This window comes from Lytechinus variegatus, chromosome 8 (assembly GCF_018143015.1).
Source record: "Lytechinus variegatus isolate NC3 chromosome 8, Lvar_3.0, whole genome shotgun sequence".
Classification (NCBI taxonomy): Eukaryota; Metazoa; Echinodermata; class Echinoidea; order Temnopleuroida; family Toxopneustidae; genus Lytechinus; species Lytechinus variegatus.
In genome coordinates, this window is record NC_054747.1 from 16,002,166 (window position 1) to 16,023,799 (window position 21,634).

The following is a 21,634-nucleotide window of genomic DNA, read 5'->3' on the forward strand; positions in this document are numbered from 1 at the left end:
ATACTTGTTATGATGATGTCAGTGATGGTGATGTTGGTAATGGTGGTGACAATGATGGTGATGATGTTCATGGTAATGTTGATAATGATGATGTTGATATTGACGATGTAGATAATGACCATGATGGTGATGATGATTGATGTGATGATGATGATAGTGATGATGACAATGATAGTAGAAACGACGATGATGATCTAGATTTTTGAGGGTTTGATTCTAGTGATGATTATGATGAGATGCTGCTGATGATAGTGATGATAGTAATTTTAATGTTGATTTTGGCTCCACTTTAATATACAAGATGTAGATTGATAAAATAAAATTTGATTTGTTTTCTTAAAAAGTCTGCTTCCCATCCTGCCTGAATGAGGGTGTATGCTACCAAGGACGATGCGTATGCCAGCAAGGGTATGAAGGCATCAGATGCGAATTTGAAAGTAAGTCAAAAACCTTTGTCACAATACAAGTAAATTTTTCATTAATAAAAATTATTTTGTCAATGTTGTAGAGACCTAATGCACAGAGAATAAAAAGAGAGATAGAAAGAGAGAGAGAGAGCGCGCATGTGAGCAGGTGATTAGATGAGAGTATTTAAATGTTGAAAGAGGCATCAAATGTTTTGCACAATGTTTGACTCGCCTACAGCACCACAAATCAAAGTATGTGCATTATTTGCTTCATAACTCAAGACTGCAATATTAATTTAAATCTGAAGAGAAACAATGGTTATAAACCCAACAACTTTTCAAAAATTGCAGGCAAGTAAAAGGCTACATACTTAATTAGAACATCAATACTAACATGAGCAAAATGTTAGACATGTGTGTCCACCAAAACTTTCTTTGGGTAGTCTCATCCTTGAACTATGCATACATTATCATAGTGCACAAGGATTTGGCATTATTTTCCTGCCTCTTTTTACACTCTGGTGCATGTTAGTCCAAAATTGAGAGCACACATAGGACTCTTACATGTAGTGCATGTGATGACAGGCTACATTCTAATTCCTGTTCTATGTTATTCCCTTTGACTCTTTAAAGTGCATTGTGATGATAGGCTATATACTCAAACCTGTTTTATGCTATTCCTCTTGACCTGTTTTTGTTGTTCTTAGCATGCTTCACACCCTGTAGCAATGGAGGAACATGCGTGAACAGGATCTGTGAATGTGCTCAAGGATTCGGTGGACCTTCCTGTGAAGTATCTTGTAAGTAGCAATACAAACTCAGTCTACAATAACCCTTTGCTGTATTTATACTTGAACTACTGAATCATCATTTTTTCCCAACCTAGTCGTCAACCAATGTCAGTTGGAAAAGTGATAAAATAAACGTTTGGAAATGATTCATTCACTAATAGCAGGGCCCGTTGGGAGAACAGTTTTCAGAACTGAAGCGGCTACCCTGGGTAAATATGCCATTTTTATTATTATTATTATTATTACACGAAGTGTAAATGAAAATCTCCCTGTCTACTAATTTTGTAAACTATTAATGCCATCAGATGTTTTCTAGAGATTATCCCCCATTATACCCTTTCATGATTCTTTGTTTTCTAAAATTCAAAAATCTATGTTCTTCAGTATCCTAAACATCAAAGTCCATGTCCTTCAATGACATACAAAATATATGAAAAAGCATTTTTTAATGGGTGAAAAATGTGAGTTTCCATTATACATGTATACTTGTACTACTCTATGCAGATAAATCTTGACTAACACATGCTGGATACTGAATAAACAGATAAGGCCATCAGATTCTTGACTCATCATTTGTATTTTGAATATTGCTATCATGTTCAATGTTTTAAATTAGCGGTTCAAGTGAAATTCTCTGAAGTCCATGATTTAGTTTTGTTTTCTGTGTTATGAAATACTCGGGGCTTTATAATATTCCCCCTTTCTCTCTCTCACTCACCTAGTAATCATCATTCCTGGCCAGACTGTGATTGAAAGGGACAACACTGTGTCTTTCACCTGTATCTATGATGCTAACCCATCCGCTTCACCAATCTGGTATGGCCCTGATGGGACAGTGGTTCCTGCAATATCATTAGGTATGTATTTGACCCTGCTGACTGAAGGAAATTAAGTTCAATCAAATTCAGTTCAATTAAGGTAAATCTAATTGAATGGAATGAAATTAAGGTTAGTTTGATGAATTCAGGTTTATCATTTGGATCTAGTCAGACAAGCTCATTTCAATGAAATTCCATTCAATCCAATAAAAGTCACTATAATTCATTTTATTTCAGTTCATTTCTGTTCTGTTCTCTTCAATGAGATTAAATCTTATTTAGATTAATTAAGTCTCATTAGTTTGAAATTAATTAAGATGAATTTTATTCATTCAATTCATTGAATACGATGAAAATAATTTATATACAGTTCAATTAATTCAATTTACATTCAGCAAAATGAAATTAAATTTGATAGAAATACTGTAAATTACCAACATTATGTATAACATGAAATCAATGTTTTGACAGTTGGCAATCTTTTTAACAAAATATTGCAAATTTTGTTCTGTTTAGTTGTACTTTATCCAAATATGATAATTTCAAACTGTGTCACTGAGTTTGAAAAAAAAATTGTTGCCAATTTGCAGAACAGAAAAAGTTTAATTTAAACCATAGGAACAGTTGTGTTCCTCAATACATAATCATTTCCTAGATTGTAATTTCTGTCTTTGAAGTACGAGGTGATCTAGGATCTGGATACTCTGTCTTCGTAGAGGAACTCTATGGCCAAGGTGTAAGACTCACTATCCCAAGCATGGGTCCGGGTTTCCAAGGGATGTATACTTGCCAGTTTGGAGGCATAATCAACCAGGTCAATGTTAGTCTGGAAATCACAAATGGAGGTAACTATGGCTAACATGGACTATCACTCCTAGTACCGCAATTGCTCGGCTTAAACTGCTATTTTACAGGGCAAAACAATCCTGTACTATAGGTGGGGTTAGCCCAATTTGAGAAAATGCTGTGTAAAAAGAAAGTGGGCTAAGCTGAACCCAAACTATAGCTGGGGCTAAATGGCAAATTAATGCCACTATAGTATGGAAATGCCACTATAGTAAGGAAATTTTTGAGCGTGTAAAAAGCAATTAAGATCTTGTCATATCTTTATAGGTTACTACTGTAATGAAATAAAAAAAATCTGAAATGTATGTGTTATTTGTTATTCTTCACTGTAGTACTAGTATTGGCACCATATATTTGAAAAACTCTGTTTTTGTCAATGAATTTTATGTTTTTAAATAGTTTGTAATGATCCCTCCTTCAAATAAACCTTTCAAACTCAGATTTGTATTTCAGTAATTGGCACAACATAGTAGTTTGCAGAGTAAATAGCTAAAGCCAGGGTATTTATATCCAAAGTCATTTTTGTTTCGTTTTGGAATGTAGAACCCACACTAGCAGGTAAATTTAATGAAGATTGTGGAAAAAACAAAAATTTTCTCAAGAAAACCATCTATGATAATGTGTATAATACAATATTTAACACATATGGAACTTTCTGATATACTGAAAATATGTTTTGCCTTCCACAGCATCTACCATTGCACCTCTGACGGGGGCCACTTTGCCCCTCTTGGTCATCACGACAGCCCCGCCAACCGTCACCCCGCCACCTGCGACGCCCAGTTCGAACTCCTGTACGTTGATCCAATCAGATATATGTAATATTCTACCATATCGGTACGCCTCGTTTCCCAACACATTCGCCAGGGATGCCGAGATTGCCCACCTGATCATCTCGTCACTCACTCTGTATTTTGATGGTAAGAATTACCACAAAATTTAGTGATTGATTGAACTACAGGTCATATATTTGTTTCTTGTTTCTGTTTGTGGTAACTCCCGTAGGAACTCTGCAGTACAGCATTTTGCTGGTAAATGCCAAGCTGGTATATAACTAATTACCTTGGAAACATTTTACGTCTTGGTTAATCAGTCATAGTGGTTGACGTAATAGACGACAGATATCACTCTCGGGCCTTTTTATCAAAGTGGAGACAATGGCAGAGTAGTTGGGATTCGATCTCACAACCTTGCGATTACGAGTCCAATGCTCTAACCACTGGACCACATGACCTGTTATTTATATGCTTGGTTGCACATTATGGTCAATGCAATCAAGTATAAAATTCAGCCAATTGATCAAGCACTAAGCTCTGTGTCTTGAGGCCCTGTTATCTGAATATACTACCAATTTGAGGATTGAAAGATGATAAAAATAAAGCTTCACAAAATTCGATTTGAGATTTGGAATTCTTTGAAGCCTTATTTTTATCATCCTTTTTAATCCTCAAATTGGCAACTCTGCAATTTTATTTTTCATTGCTGCTATTTTCGTTATAAGGTTATGTACTGGAAGTTCAGCCAGTGTAAGAAATCTGAAATCGAAGTTTGAAATGTTGCCAATTTTGCATGAGAAGATAATTAAGTGTTTGCACCACCATGTGATGAGTGATTTTTTCCCTTCTAAATTTGTAAGAATCCTAGAAAAATCCCTCAGACTTAGTTTTTTTAAAGTAGATTATGACTTAAGTTTGGTTATATCTTGAATCTCTCTCATGTACATTTAGAAATATTGTTGAATACATCCTGAAAGCATATTTAAGAAATTTTGTCCAATATTGTTTCCCAGAATGCTCTGCCAACGCGACCTTTGCTCTCTGCTACCTGTTTTACCAACCTTGCGATGCTGCTAACGTCATGTGTGCCGACGTTTGCGAGATTGCACAGAATCACTGCCACCCGTTTGCGAGCCGGATGTTGACGGTCTATGGCATGACTGTGACGAGGAACATGCTGGAACTCTGTGCTAGCCTACCTGATACAGACTGTATAAGACCAGACCCAAGGCCTCCTCCAGAGAGAAGTGAGTAACTGGTTAATTTTTTTACTAAAAGGTGTTCTCAATCTTAAACTGTTGGAGACATGAGCACGCAGATATGTGACCTGCCACCTCAAAACCAAGAATAAGTCAACCAAAATGTACTAACCAACCTGTGTATCATTTGTTTTATACAATGGTGGAATTTTCTGGCAAAAAAATGAATTTTGTTACAACCATACATTACCGACGCATTTGATGAATTTGCCATGCATCGGTAATAACTTATGCATGGCAAATTCATCAAATGCGTCGGTAATGTATGGTTGTAACAAAATTCATTTTTTTGCCATACATTACCGACGCATTTGATGAATTTGCCATGAATAAGTTATTACCGAAGCATGGCAAATTTACCGGATGCATGGCCGGGCATGCATTGTTATTACTTATGCATGGTTGCCATTCTATACTCGTTTGAAACTCATGGATCATCCCGACAACAGGGCATCAATGCATTCATCTACGGCATGTCCAAGTTTTGTCTAAAACAGGAAAATAAAAATCAACGTGGTCATAATAGATATATTTTTCATTGGTGACTTCAAGTTTCCTACTACTGGTAATAAGTCATAACTTTTTACCTGCACCCAGTAGTACATCCAAAGAACATAATCCCTTTAATGGAGAAATCATTTCATGTTACTGTATGTTCTTCCTTGAATAGCTGGCTGTCCTGGTGAATGTTTGAATGGTGGAGAGTGTCAGGATGGCAGCTGCTTGTGCCCTCTTGACTTTACTGGAGAACTATGTGAAACAGAAAGTAAGTATTATACAAATCATGCACATACGCGCGTGCATGCAGGGCCAAATAATGAACGATGTGCGAGAAGAGCCAATGGATATACCGCACCAATGTCCGTAGGACCGAGTGAGGTATATCCATTTGGCGAGTCGAGCACATTACTTAGGTCCTCTATGCACAAGAATGCATGCATTGTTTGTTTTATACAACCCCTTCCCCCATGTTACTGAGTTTTCCTGAATGCTATAGTTGATCTAAATTCTAGATAATTCCAGACCTCGCACTATCCTGCACTTTTATCTCACAGTGCAGGATAATGCATTTGGTATGATGTCAAAGTGCAGGATAGTGCATTTTGGATGCCATTGTGCAATTTGCTGAATATCATGTGATCCAATTTTTACCAATCAGATTACAGAACATTCTTAGGAGTTGTGTAATATGTTCTTCTGAATGTTGAGAGTTTAAAGGATGTTGCCTGAGTCTACCCTAGCAACCAATTATTTTAATACACATAGAAAAATAAGAGGAGAAGCACAATAATGAAAGTGAAATGAAATCTTTTGTTGTGTTTAAAACTTTTGGAGTATTGTGGCCCACACAATTAGTGTTCAGATTTTTTTTAAAGAGAATCCTTTGGCACATATTTTATTTATACAAACAGACACTTGGGTGGTCATTATATTAGAGTCTGTACAAAGTTATTTTTAGATCGTTACCAGAACTGGAATTTACCTTTAATTAATATAAATGAAGATATTATCATTATTATTCATGATATGCTTGAATATGTCTCCTAGTGACTACAGACCCTGTGTTTCAAATCGTCATCACGTCAGACTACGAAGGCATTGTCTATGAGGGTCTGAATATAACTGTTATGTGTGAGGTCCAAGGATCAAGCCTCCTCAACTATCCCGTCTGGACTGGTCCGAACGGACAACAGGTCTTACCGCAGCAACCTGGTGAGTCTAAGAGCTATTCGGCCCATTACATATAGAATTGTGTGTAAACTCAAATAAAGTTCACAGATGTTCAACTTTGATTAGTAAAAATGTCAATTTTGCAAAGTTGAAATGAATTATTTTAGTCCTGTTTGATAACAACGTTCCCGGCTTTGGGCCCGGGTACCCTAAACAATTACTCCATATATATTCAAAATATTCCCTTTTCAAATTTTATAGCTGTATATTTAGCTTTTCTCATGATAATCAATGACCTAGATCTAATCACTCACTGTTTACCAAAACCTGTAATAAAATTAAATTGCAAGTGGTACTGATGCTTTAATACCATCTGTTGATGTTGCGTATCGTAATTTCATAAAAGAGTGCTATTTCAGTATAGTGTGGGGATGTCACAATGGATATGTAAAACTGCACAATTGTATTTGATTGTTGCCTAAGATAGTGGGAACAGGATGGTGGATGGGGGGGGGTGGTATGGCAGCAATGTTGGTCACATCCATTCCTAGTACTTATGAGGTTGAAAAGCCTTGCAGAGGTAATTATAACAATTACACAACAGAGAAATATTACACATTTCATCGCTTTTCGCCTTACATTTCTTTTTCAGGTGTCTCCGATCGGATCTATGTCGACCAGGTCTCATCTAACACCATGCGTCTTGTCATCAATAACGTCCAGGCCACCGACGAAGGTAGCTACTTCTGTAATGTTGGTTTGCAATCTGCACCATACACCCTCTACATTACAGGTAACCAAAGTAATTGTTTAATATTTATTTTTCAATAATTTTAAAACAATATACAACAATCAGCAAAATCATGATAATCATAAACAATGGAAGCAATGATAACGATGATAGTAATAATAATAATGCTCTTCTTCCCTTCATGTTTTTGCAAACTATCTCTGGCCTAGCTTCAATCTTGTAAGTAAAGTAATTATTTTGGAATGTGTCCGTAGGTTCGTCAAAGGGTAGTGCCAGTAACTTATTTAAAATAAGTTGAAAACAAATATTACAAATTCGAAACGACTAAATCTGGCACTGCCCAATTTACGTGTCAAAGTCAATATCCTTTTGCTGGTGTATCTCTCAGTTCATAACTCTGCTCCACAGTAGAACACTACTCTCTGTTCTCTCTACACACCATATAGGCTTCTATGCCCCAGTGGCTCAGGTCTCCTTTCAGTTCCAAAATGTAAAAAAAAGTGAGGGGGGGGGGAAGGGCATTCATCTATGCGGGTCCCACACTATGGAATTCCCTCCCACGAGAGATCCGGGATAGCAAGTGTGTTGAAACATTTCAGATTCAGCTAAAAACTTACCTCTTTAACAAATTATTCACAATGATTTTTTTAATATGTTATTTTGTTTGCTCCCCCTTCACTTGTGAGCCTTGAGCATTTCTTACGAGATGGATATGTCACCTAATAAATAGCATTGATATTATTCTCATCATTAACATTGATACATATTTTCTATTGGTACCCAGTACCAGACTGCCTGTTGGATCCTTGTCTGAATGGAGGCTCTTGTGAGGGTGGAGAATGCCAATGTCTTGTAGGATTCAGGGGTCCACGATGCGAAGAGCCAGGTAAATTCATATCATATTTCTTAGAATCTAAAATGTTACTCTGTCCTGATTATTTTCTTAAGTGTGCACTACTAATGGTACTCTACCCTAATAGCTCATTCTTAATTTTGATGTATGTAATTATTGTAAAAACCTGTTGACTACTGAATTCTTGACATTGCATATGCTTTGCTCATTGACAACCTTGTTCTGGTACTAGGGAATAGGTTAATGAAAAGGAATGTGATTGATAAGACACCAATTCAATTTAAATGTGCGACATGAAAAAAAGAGAAGGAAAAAAAAATAAATGGAACATAGAGACAAAATTAATACACATAATAATGTAATAATAATACGTCCATTTATATAGCGCAGTTACTATGTGCATATACTCAACTGCGCTTTGATACTTGGTATCATATTATTACCCTGGCCATAGCTGAGCCGCCATATCAGTAGGCGCTAAAACGTTCAAGGAATAAATCCTACCGGGTACCCATTTACCTCACCTGGGTCGGGTGCCGCAGAATGTGGATACATTTCTTGCTGAAGGAAATTAAGCCATGGCTGGGATTCAAACCCACGACCCTCTGTTTCAAAGTCCGGAGAGTAATCCACTGGGCCACAACGCTCCACATACTGAGCAATAGATGATAATTGACAATAATTAACACTTTTTTTCAGTGGTAGTGGAATATACCATCACCATCATACCAACTCCTAGTGGTGAGATACCCATCGGTAGTGATCTGAGTTTCCTCTGTCAGGTTGAGGGTGCCCACGTCACACCGGTATGGCTCCACCCTGAAGGATACGCCATCCAACCAAGGTCACCAAGTAAGTAGAACTGCAACTTCTTGTTTTATGTTTTACTTCATTCTTCTCGGTCTTCGTCTTCTCTGTTTTTGTATTGTTCTTGTTCTTCCTCTTCTTCATCATCATCTTAGTCGTCGCCTTCTTATTCTTTGTCACTTTCTGTTCCATCATCATCAACATCATCATCATCATCATTGCTTCCTCCATGGTCACCTCTTCATCAGTTTCTTCATCATCATCCCCTTCTTGTTCCTTTCTCCCCTTTCCTCTTCTTCATCTTTTTCTTTTTCTTCTTCTTCATCTTCTTAATGATCATCTTTCATCATGTTATCATCCGTATCCAATTTCTTCGTTCCCCCCTTCATATTCACCATCTAGGTTTTCTCTTTCTAATTCTAGGAATCCACAAGGCCTTCGCTAGTTTGCTTCAGTTCGTGCCAATTCAAAGTCGCTGTGGCGCCTGAAATGGGGGGGGGGGGGTTCACAAACACTGTGGACACATGATCTGTCATGCACAGTCTTATTGATTAACACGCAGTAGCACACATTCTCTTAACATGATTTGACCATGTGGGGATGCTATTTTACTGCATTCAACTAGGAATTGAAGTCCGCATCAAAGAAACACTTGAATCTTTGTGAAACGACTCTTGTTCTAATTCTATCTAACACATGGTGCTTTTCTTCATACTTGTAGATTCCACTTTTTTCACTGAGGCAATCAGTGATAACACGGTCCGCCTGGTCCTAACTAATATCCGACCGGTAGATTCTGGGTCGTATCTCTGCCTCCTTGGTACCAGCTTCAAAGAAATCAACATCACTGTTCAATGTGAGTATTCATTTTGCTACAGTTTTAGTTTGGTTAATTTTCATATCTTATAAAATATCAAATACAATGTAATGTCCATCAAAAAACAGTAAATCATTGATAATAAAATAATACATCACCATAATTCATACTAAATCAGACAAATGTTATACAATTGAACGTTTGGATTGGAGACAGATATATCAATAAAATGAGAATATGAAGGGTAAACTATTTAAAAAGCAGAGCTTGTAATTTATAGTTTCCCTATTAATAAAATTATTAGTAATTGTCAACTTGTTTTAATATCATTATGTTACAAGAAAAGAAAGAGAAAGAGAGAGAGAAAAAAAAGATATATTTCCTTAAAAAACGAGAGAAAGAAGTCACACCGACGAAGCCATCTCCAAACCGACCGATGGTATGCCGTTGGTAATGATGTAACAACTTTTGCCTGTTTGGATCCAGTTTTGGTGGTATGACTGCAACATTTCTTGTTTGAAGGACAAACCAGAAATTATTTAAAAGTCTAAGAATGATTCTTTAGATAAAGTAAGATTTGGAAAGTCAATTGTGATTCTCATAATTTTTGCATGGATTTCAGCAGGAAATGGGGTGATTTTAATGATATTAATTTCTCATGATACTTATTGCATTTTTATGAAGTTTACTTTTTTATTAATATATATTCAAATTAATTTTACCTATTTCTACATGTCATTATTCATTCTCTCTTTACAAATGATGCAAGGTCATCTAAAATAGAGCTGGTTAAATAATATAGATACATCGGAGAGAAAATGTATATTTTGAAACTTAGATCTTTTATGTTTTGGGGTCTTTTCAAGGTAAGACTAAGGCAACACTGTCTTAGTACTTAACATAGCATTTTTGAGTATGTTTTACCGCTGAGCCTTGTTTACCATGGTAATTCTTGATGAAATGGGCTTCTGGATGGGACATCTGCCTTAATTGTCATTTACCCTACAATCATTATCATTTGTACATGTATTCAGCTATTGTAGGTTTTGATACCAAGCTGTCAAGTAGTATTGTTGTCAGTAATTAATACCTCCAAAATTAGATGAAGTTTGATGTTTTCATGCAAAATACTGAATTCATAAGTTTCAACTTTATGTGTTGTGTTTTTTGGAGAATGCTGAAATGTTCCACATGTAGTGCAGGTTCGCTGTTCTATCAATCGGATCATTCACATTGAAACTATTGTGTTGAGTGCGGTATAGTATTATACACATTTAGACTGTTGATTTTTATCTTTTTTATTATTTTTCAAAATTCAGCTGGACCGAGGTTCAACGTGATAATTACATCAAATTTTACCGTGCCACCCACCCCAGGAGCGGACCTTATCTTCATCTGCGAAATGTCTCAACCCGACACTTCTACGTCCCCTATCTGGTATTATCCCGATGGGAGCCCTATTATTTCACGAACAATTGGAACGGGTGAGGAAGCAGATTGATTTACGGTGGCCCTTATTGTGGTGTGGTGCTTATGGCGGCATTGATGGTGGTGCTTATAAATAATGATAATAGTTAGATTTCTATTGGGCTTTTTGCACTTCAGCGGAACTATTGGTATCGTAATGGGTTCCATGTTGATGTTTGTTTAAATAAGCTTTTAGTAATGGTGTGTGTTTGGTATACATTTTAGATATGTATTGATGGTGATGATGTAAGATGTGATGCTGGTGTTAGTGTTGATGTTGGTGTTTATGGAGCTGTACTTGCATTGGTTTTGATGGTGATATTAATGTGAGATTTCAATTTGGTGTTGTTACAGCATAAGGTGCCGTGGAAGTGTTGATGAATGTAATTATTGGCTTGATATATTTGACATTGTTGATGACGTTGGTGTTGATGTTGTCGGTATTAATGTTAATATCAGCTTTGAAGATGGTGATGTTGGTGTTGATTGGTGTTGGTGTTAGTATGAATGGTGTTAATGGTTATGGAGAGGGTAGTGATAAGAGTTAATTGTGTTTGGTGTTATGATGTTCATATATGTAGTAATTAGTGTAATGAATATGCTAATATTAGTGGTTCAGTGTTATTCTTGTGATTAAGTGAATATACATGTGTGTATCTTAGTCCTGACTTCATTTTACTCTCTTTAATCAAAATGATCCTGTAAATCTTTAGGAATAAGTCGGGTATACTCCGAGAGCATCTCCTTGTCTGCTACCAGACTGATCATTCTTGGTGCCACTGAGTCGGATCAAGGAATATACACCTGTAGAGCCAGACCTCTCTCTGCTACACTCAATATCACATTGATTGGTAATGCCCACTTTTTGTCAATTCAGGATAGCTTACTGTAACTACATGTATTATAATTACTATTATAACTATGACTACTACTACTATAACCATTTATACCAGCAACTAATGCAACTACAACTGCAGCTAAATCTGTAAAGCCTGGGCCCTATTGAATCATTCAACCAGAACTTTTGACAGCCATAAAAGGTCAACATCTAAAATGCAAATTTGTTAAAAATAATTTCTAGATATGATCATTGAATGATATAATTGGTTTGCAAAACGTAATTGCTAAACTGAAAGTCATCTGTAATATGAGTTACACATTCTATAATATACTATAATATTCAAAGTTATGCAATACTGTAATTTCTGTATTGATCAAGTTCATGGAATGTCTCTTTATAGATGAAGGTTGTTATCCAGCTTGCTTGAATGGAGGAACATGTATTGGCGGTGAATGCCTGTGCCAGTATGGCTATGATGGGGAGATCTGCGAGATAAGAGGTAACTAATAATACCGATTTAGAATCTTTAGTATACATTCACTCTATTGTTCTGATCATTGTCATTTACTCCTGATGAACACGAAGGGAATGTCAAAAATTTGAGAAAAAACATTTGATTGGCAAAAAGGCATCAACATTTGGATTTGTATTGTTACTCTGCATGAAGCCAATATGTGAAACTGTAAGATGTTTCAATTTGTATAATATATATTGTGAGTCCAATGCTGTAACCACTTGACCCCACAGCCAAATTCATAACCTTTTATGTGTTTTACTCCTGTAGTTGGTCAAGAGGTCTGTTACCTTCCTTTCTGTCTCAACGGAGGGACGTGTGACAGGAGTGTCTGCTACTGCTTACCAGGATTTACAGGACAACACTGTGAAAGCAGAAGTAAGTTGAATCTCCAGGGGGGGAGCACTCAAATGATTTTTTGATGGGGAAGTGCCTCATGAAACTCTGAAATGGGGGTCTAAAGAACTAACTACAAGGTTAGGGTAAAGTATGGGGTCTTGGGAACTAATAGTGTGAAAAACAGGACAGGTACGGTGCACACTAGCACTGTGCATGCATGGAGTGGCTACTATTTATATGGAAGAGTTGCAAAGCCGTACGTGCATCTCTCGCATGCGATGCTCACGCTTGACAATTTTGGCAGGGCTGGGGAACTGAGATGTCTCGTAACGGGTGTCTTGCGAGCGGGGCTAGGCGGCTTCTGAATTGAACTTTTGTCATTCAGAGTATCTAGAGAACTGAAAATTAGGCCTGAAAAAGGGGGTCATCAAAGCGGCACATCCCTGTACCACCAATGTATGTGGGGTTGAACCATTTTATACATCTGCAATATTGCATAGTGTTTATGCAGATCAGTTGGGTAGGGGGTAGTGGATTTGTCTACTACTTCAGGGCGTGACAAACACTGCCTGATGACTCAAGTTGTCACAGCTGGCTCCAATGCGGTAAACAATAAAAAAAGGCATGACATTTTGGATGGTACTCAGTGTAATGTACAAATTCAAACTATATAGTACTGTACTGCAGTATCATTTTAACTGATGTAAAATTCTTACCCTTGTCAATTTCCTTGATGCAGTTGCCACAGAGTACAACATAACCATCACTACAGACTTTGATCGGAGGCCGCTGATTGGCGATGAGCTCATGATTATGTGTCAAGTCCTGTCAGATAGATTGTCTTATCCTCAGCCGGCTTGGATTGGACCTGATGGAAACATAGTCCCTTCACTTGCAGCAGGTATGATGTAATAGTATACAAATAATGCATGTAAGCGCGTGCATGCACGGCCAAATAATGAACGATGTGTGAGAAGAGCCAATGGATATACCGCACCGAGGTCCGCAAGACCGCGTGCGGTACATCCATTTGGCGGGTCGAGCACAGAGTTCATTTTTTAGGTCCTTTATGCACAAGAATGCGTGCATTGTTTGTTTTATACAACCCTCCTCCCCCATGTTACAGAGTTGCCCCGAATGCTATATTTGATCTAAATTCTAGATAATTCCAGGATTCACACTATCCTCTGACATCAGATTACAGTACTGATGCAATGGTGATGCAACTGCATCAAGGAAATTGACAAGGGTAAGAGTGGAGGAGCCGTGGTGTAGTGGTTCTGACTCTCGCCTTGTAAATAGAGGGTCGTGTGTTCGAATCCCACCGCGGACTGGCGTCCTTTGGCAAGGCGTTAATCCACACTTTGCCACTCTCGACCCAGGTGCTAAATGGGTACCCGGTAGGATGTGAAAGTCATTGTAGCTTGTCCAGTATTGTGTGCGCCTCACAGGCGACTGACTGGAATACTCCCCAGGGAGTGGAGGATGTGCACACATTGTGTGCGGAATGACTGATTGAATCCGATGACCGGGGTAATAATATATCTGTAAAGCGCTTAGAAACGTCGTTCCGATGGATTAAGCGCTATATAAAAGCGGATTATTATTATTAATGGTGCAATTTGCTGTTTATCATGTGATCCGATTTGGACCAATCAGATTACAAAACATTCTTGGGAGTTGTATAATAGATCTTGATGTGATCTTCTTGATCATACTGAATTTATTGCAGGGCTGTGATATAAAAAGTAAATATCATCTGTCTCTTCTTGGTATTTTTTCAATAGTACTTAATTCATTCAGCGATTGGAGATAGACAATATATACAGTGCGTCCCAGAATAAACGAAACCGAGATTTAGCGATCATTTATCATAACTTAATCATAAATAGAATAGACAAATGACCTACCAATTTAAAGCTTAGAATCTCCTCTTTCTTCTGATGTTACTTAGGTTATTTCTTATTCACGCATGAGCGAGCAAAAACAATTTGAAGAAAGGATACCAAAAACTCATTTGGCGGGGGGTATCTGGGTTTCAAAGAGAAAACCACATTTCTGAAAAGTTTAATATCTGCTCTTTAATTCGGAACCTCAATTACAGAAAATGGTCAAGAAAAAAAAAAGTTCTGGTCATTTAAAATAAGGCTTGTATTTCCATAATTTCATGAAATAAACGAGTTTTCACCGGTTTCCTACAGAAGCTTTCGCATGGTGAACAAAAGATTTAATGCATGGCTGATCGTCAACAAAACGGAGTGTCGAGTGAGTTTGAAAGCCAGTCTGGAGAACATCTTCATTTTATGAAATTATTGAAATTCAAGCCTTATTTCAAATGACCAGAACTTTGTTATTTCTGGACCATTTTCTGTAATTTAGGTATCAAATTAAAGAGGAGATATTGAACTTTTCAAAAATGTGGTTTTCTTTTTGAAACCCAGATACCCCCCGCCAAATGAGTTTTTGATATCCTTCCTTCAAATTGTATTTGCTCACTCATGCGTGAATGAAAAATAATCTAAGTAATATCAGATGAAAGAGGAGATTCTAAGCTTTACATTGGTAGGTCATTTGTCTATTTTATTTATGATTAAGTAATGATAAATGATCGCTAAATCTCGGTTTCGTTTTTTCTGGGACTCACTGTATAGCATGTTTTGTTCATTTTATGCATTTTCCATTTTAAAAGCATATACAAGTAAATAATGTATGAAAAAATTCCAATGGGAAATATTCAAACTAATGTACAACAAAAGAAACACTTTAGCATAGCATTTTTAATCAAATTAAATAACAAGGGAAAAAGATTTAGTTGGGCTCTGTATCACCAGTGAATGAATTTACATAGTCCTGGGGCCTGTCTTACAAAGAGTTGTGATTGATGCGAGTGATCCGATCAATCGCAACTATGGATGGCCAGCAAAAGTTAACATATAAAATGCATGTTTGTTCAAAAAAAATTCTAGATATGAATGTATATCCATAACTTCATTGATTTTTTGATGATTTGGTGTGTTCTATTTTGTTTACAAAGGACATTTTGCAAATTTCCTGTAGAAAAAAATATGGCACTGATGGATTTCCATAGAGTTACGATTGATGTAAGTCTTTGTAAGACTTGGTCCAGATCTATATGCAGTTATTTTATTCCGGGGTGTTTCACAAAAGGCTTAAACCTATTATACCATTGGGTAGATAGCACCTATGAGAAGTCTTCTTCTTTATATTCTTCACTGAGATTATGAGTGCGTTGGCATTTAAGCATGTAATCATATTTAACTCTTCGTGAAATTCCCCCTAGGTGCCTCAAGCCACGTCTTCACTGAGTTTGTTGGACCCGGTTCCACAGCCCTTCATATCAGAGGAATCCAGGCGTCGGATGAAGGCTTGTATACATGTGAGGTTGACATGAGTACACAGACTATCACCATTACTATAGAATGTAAGTATATTCCATCGCATTCCTGTTTTCCTTCTTTCTATCTTTTGTATTTTATGAAAAATATACCATATACTAAAAGAAAATATAGAAATTGTAGATAAGCTGAGTAATAATCTGATGATTTATATTCATGAAAGTAGATATGCTTTTTTAAAGAGTTTTTCTTTACTGGTTTTATTAATGTCTACTTCATGTGAACAATTAAATATTCGATGTTTCTGTAAATCAATTGATATCACCAATGGTTTGAGAATTTGAAAATATGATATTGCAATGGGGGCTACCATCATTATGAGTGTTATTGTAATCATGTCTATTACAGGTATTATTATGAGTCTTTATTATAACCTATTTTGTTCTTCTAAGTATTATCATTGTTATAATTAGAGTAGAAGGGCTATTTCTCTCGAGTACACACATCCAACCCCCTATATGTGAGACCTTCCGAAAATCATTCATACCTTTGTTGTGCCTCAAATGATAAGTGTGTAATATTCTGAAGTATCACGCCTTGAGTAATTAATAAACAGAATAAATTCAAGAAAAATGGGGATTTGATGTGCAAGATGGCTGACAACTCTTTTGAATTGAAAACTAATACATATGACATTATTGTATTGTTGATATCCACTATTGATAATGAATGTGTATCTGCTTGTCATAATGGAGGCACCTGTGTGGAGGAAATAAACTTCAAGAAAACTAATAATAATAGGCATTTATATAGGGCCATCTATCTAGAACTATTCTATTCCGAGTGGCCTTGTTCATTATTATCATTATTACCCCAGCTTTAGCTCGCGCTGCCTTTTTAGCGCTCAGTGAATTCAAGGAATTAACCCTGCCGGGTAACCATTCACCTCACCTGGGTTGAGTGCAGCACAATGTGGATAATTTTTTTGCTGAAGGAAATTATGCCATGGCTGGGATTCGAACCCACGACCCGCTGTTTCAAAGTCAGAAGACTAATCCACTGGGCCACAACGCTCCACAATGGGGATTTGATGTGCAAGATGGCTAATAACTCTATTGAATTGCCAAATAGTGCATGTAACATTATTGTATTGTTGATATCCCCTATAGATAATGAATGTGTACCTTCCTGTCTTAATGGAGGCACTTGTGTGGAGGGTGTGTGTATCTGTACAGAGCAGTACCTTGGAATTATCTGCCAGGAAGAAGGTAAGGGCATGTGATGTTCACATCTATGTTAATGGGGGAGTGTTTCATGAGGTAAATAGTCATTTTCACATGCTTATTTGTTTTGAGCCAATCAGATCTAAGGATTTTGGTAGCTTGTAACATATGTAAGTGGAAATCACTGATTATTTGTTTCATGAAATGCTCCACTGGTAATATTATGATCTTCTTCCCCTCCTCCCCTCTTCTTCCCTTCTGTTCCCCCTTTTTTCCTATTCCCCCTCCTTCATTCTCTTCAATTCCCCATCAATTGTTGAGTCAACTGTGTCCACAGTGATTGTATGTAGGGGATAAACATAGGTTTAAAGTTTTGTAGAAAGATATCTTCAAGAATTGCAAACATTTTTATCTGGTCCTGCTGAAAATATATCTATGAAATGGATTATTGTAATAATTCGAAGAGACATCTTAAAACAGTTGTAGCTGGTAATTTGTCTTTTCAAGAAGTTATGAAATTGGCTTTCTTTCAATTAAAATATTCAAATTATTGCAACATCTGTTATTAAGAGCCTGCATGATTTCCATCCTTTTAATTTCACTGATGAAAGTCTGTATTGTTGATGTCCTCGAGGGGTGCAAGTAACACCCCATCCCTCTTTTCAGGATTTGTCATGTTATACTCATGAACAGAAATGGTGAGATGTTATCTATTCATTCCCTTCACTCACTATCTCTCTCTATTTTTCACTTGATATAGTCCCTCAGCCCTGCAACCTCCCATGTCAGAATAATGGTCATTGCTATGGTGGGCGTTGCCATTGTGCGACTTTCTTCACTGGAGAATACTGCCAAACAAGAGGTTAGTTTGTAATCATGGAAACATTTTTTTTCATTTATGACAACAATTTGTATTAATATAAGCAGTGGCGCACCATGACCCGGAGGAGACAAAGCGTTGAGAGATGCACAACATTTTTCACAAACAATACAGTGCCCCTCCAATTATTGTCTCCTCTGGGTCACGGTCCGCCACTGAATATAAGACTGCCATTTTTGACTAAATGATAAAATATGATGTCATATTTAATGACATGAAAGAAAGACATCGAATTTATTTATGTGTTATGAAGTTTAAATCTTTGAATTCATATTTTATCAATAGGTATGTGTATAGTATCAATATTAAGACAGCTTTTACTAAGAAAACGGATATTACATAATTGACAGGCCTTTTCTGCGTATCCTTTATAAATAGACATGTGCATATCTAACTTACATATACATCCAAGTTTTAATAGATTTACTCATTTATGCATTACCATATATTATTGTTTTCTTTCTCAATAGTTGGGAATAACTTTGAGATTACCATCAATACGGTGACCTTTGAACCTCCGAGTGTTGGTGACAATGTGAGGCTCTCATGTACTTACATTGGTGAGGCAGGAAACCAGCAACCAACTTGGATCAACCCTGGCGGAGAACTAATCAGGCGACTTGACCAGGGTAAACAGAGTTTACAGCATTCTTGCTAATTTGATATTTCAGATATATTACTCTGTTAAGGATAGATTGGCCAGTGTTTGTGCTCTTGGAAGGTTTTTATGTTGAGTCATAAAACGATAGCATGAAGTGAGTGAAAGATCAAAGAATTGAGCATTGACAGTATTATTTTCAATGTCATCTTTACCATTAGTTCAATGTTCACAATAATGAAAACAACTTATCTTTATATCCTTGAATTGTTAACATGGTTAAAATGTATTTCAAAAATACTTTTTCGTCATGCTTAATTCAAAATATATATTAATAGGAAAATAGAAGAAAATAAAGCTTTTGCCAATTCGAGGAACAAATGGTGACAAATGAGGCTGCAAATAAACCGCTATCCCAATGTTGAATTTCTTTTGTCCATTAGTAGCATAGGCAGTGTTCTTTGATGCACAATGAATCAATTTTCTACTTATTTTAAAAGAATAAGATAAAAAAACATACAATTTTTTTTAGGTGGCAGCAGACACTTGAATGTTGAGGAGGAATCAGCGATGACGACAACATTGGTCATAAACAACATTATAGAGACAGACTCCGGCATCTACACATGTACAGTTGGAGAATATGACAATGAGTTTGACATCACTATAAGGGGTAAGGATTTACCTCAAATGGAATAATAATCATATTCCACTTTTATATTGGGCTTAATATATTGTATCATTGTTAGGTTGTTTATGAGCAGTTTTTAGATAAAAATATTGTTTAATTATATTATTATTACTAATTATATTATTTTTCATCGCCACAGTTTTTCTTTTCATAACTGTTTTTCTTATTTGTTTACAACCATAACCAATGCAGACATTTAAAAAATCATTCTTATATGTCCATATGAATGAATTAATTCAGTCTTGATTGTATCAGTTTTCTGTTAATTTTATATTTTCTTGCTTCTTTTCTTTGATGGTAATAAAGCTGTTGTAAAGTTACATTTGTGATATTTTGTATCCTGATAAGTATACATAGATTTCTTTCTTTCTGTGTGTAGTGTATAGTGACTTAATATTTTCATATGTTGCTGATCATTCACTATGTAAACTTCAATATACAGGAAGACTGTCTACTAATAATTGGACAGTATTCATCAGTTACTTTATCAGATAGGCAACAAAAATTAACATTTTTAGCAGTTTGCAATGTAAAGATTATATAATTGTACCCGATTCATTTTGAGCACTTTGGGTCTAATGAGAAAACCAAAATATATATAAAGAGGTGCTAAAAAGTTAGGTAAAGCCACAAAAAAATGAACATATTTAAAAGTGTTGATGTTCAGCCATGACTTAGACATTTAATTGTTTATTCAGGTGATATAATATTACATTCAATTATTGTTTCTCTGGGCTCGCCAAACATTGTAGTACTCTTGTCTACATTCAACATCCAGCATGGAGAAGTGCATGTTCTGATGGGGTCCACTAACTTTCTAGCACCACCGTCAGCATTGATATTAATTGTGATGAAATAATGATATAATATGCATTTCACATATTGAAGAAATTAATTTATCGGTTATTTATTTGTGTTTGCAGAAGCTGAGTGTGTCCCAAGATGTGAGAATAACGGTCTATGCAGTATGGGCATGTGTATGTGCACTGAAGGCTTTGGAGGATTGGCTTGTGAATTCCAGAGTAAGTACTCCCAACCTGTCTCTTTTTAGCATGAGACAAAATATCTTTATACATGAAACATTACAAAATTCAATGGAAGTTCCTGTTATGAATGCAGTCCTATTAGGTATATCCTGAGGAGTATTTTCTCCAGAATAATTTGATGTCACTTCTACATTTATATGGTATATGTTTGTGAATTGCTTAGGTAATCATGAATAAGTCTTTGCTTGGATAAAAAGTGGAGTACAAAAACGAGTAATAATAATGTGTTATTTACACTGAGTAACCACTTCTGTTCTGAAACTGCTCTACTAGCATAGCATTCTGAAAATTCACTTCTCTCAAATGTAAATTTTGAGGGCCAAGCCAGATGGCACAAGTTACCATTTTTTTTCTAGGTGTTGATGATGACTTGGGCATGTATTGAAAAATTTACCCCCTTGTTATTAGTCAGGCAGTCTATCACTGTGTTACTATACGCTGGTAACTATTGTAAACTATAGTACACGCTTAGATTATGCTTAAATACCTTTCACATCAATATTGTGGATGTTTACAAATTGCAAGCCTTTTAAATTCATTTCTTGCAGTTACCGAATGTGATTTCCCTTGTGCAAATGGAGGAACCTGTAGCAATGGCCAGTGCATCTGTCTACCAGAATTTGATGGCTCATTCTGCCAAAACAGGAGTAAGTTATCACATTAAAGAGTATTTCCTCATCAGTGTTTCCATTATATCTGTTGGTGCTCAGCGGAACATTTTACTACAAATAATTCTTGAATGGCACTCAGTACAAAATCAAATCCACATGTCCAGCATGTATGTATATACTCTGGAGATTGCCTGTAATGATTATTTTCATTATTACCCTAGCTGTTGTCCTGGCACCATCCTGACACACAAGTGTTTCAAGGAATCAATACT

The 21,634-nt window shown here is 36.3% G+C and overlaps 1 protein-coding gene across 1 annotated transcript in view; it reads left to right on the forward strand.

Moving 5' to 3' along the window:
* Positions 1-21,634, forward strand: part of LOC121419513 — a 331,043-nt gene that overhangs the window by 129,520 nt on the left and 179,889 nt on the right. The window contains exons 46-69 of the mRNA XM_041613966.1: positions 345-437; positions 1,115-1,207; positions 1,921-2,055; positions 2,694-2,861; positions 3,552-3,782; positions 4,652-4,885; positions 5,568-5,663; positions 6,446-6,610; positions 7,221-7,361; positions 8,104-8,205; positions 8,872-9,024; positions 9,701-9,835; positions 11,116-11,280; positions 11,977-12,114; positions 12,505-12,603; positions 12,889-12,996; positions 13,697-13,858; positions 16,259-16,399; positions 17,483-17,581; positions 18,297-18,398; positions 18,887-19,045; positions 19,547-19,687; positions 20,629-20,727; positions 21,300-21,398. Of these exons, the coding sequence (XP_041469900.1) occupies positions 345-437; positions 1,115-1,207; positions 1,921-2,055; positions 2,694-2,861; positions 3,552-3,782; positions 4,652-4,885; positions 5,568-5,663; positions 6,446-6,610; positions 7,221-7,361; positions 8,104-8,205; positions 8,872-9,024; positions 9,701-9,835; positions 11,116-11,280; positions 11,977-12,114; positions 12,505-12,603; positions 12,889-12,996; positions 13,697-13,858; positions 16,259-16,399; positions 17,483-17,581; positions 18,297-18,398; positions 18,887-19,045; positions 19,547-19,687; positions 20,629-20,727; positions 21,300-21,398 (3,258 nt within the window). The remainder of the gene's footprint in view (positions 1-344; positions 438-1,114; positions 1,208-1,920; positions 2,056-2,693; positions 2,862-3,551; positions 3,783-4,651; positions 4,886-5,567; positions 5,664-6,445; positions 6,611-7,220; positions 7,362-8,103; positions 8,206-8,871; positions 9,025-9,700; positions 9,836-11,115; positions 11,281-11,976; positions 12,115-12,504; positions 12,604-12,888; positions 12,997-13,696; positions 13,859-16,258; positions 16,400-17,482; positions 17,582-18,296; positions 18,399-18,886; positions 19,046-19,546; positions 19,688-20,628; positions 20,728-21,299; positions 21,399-21,634) is intronic.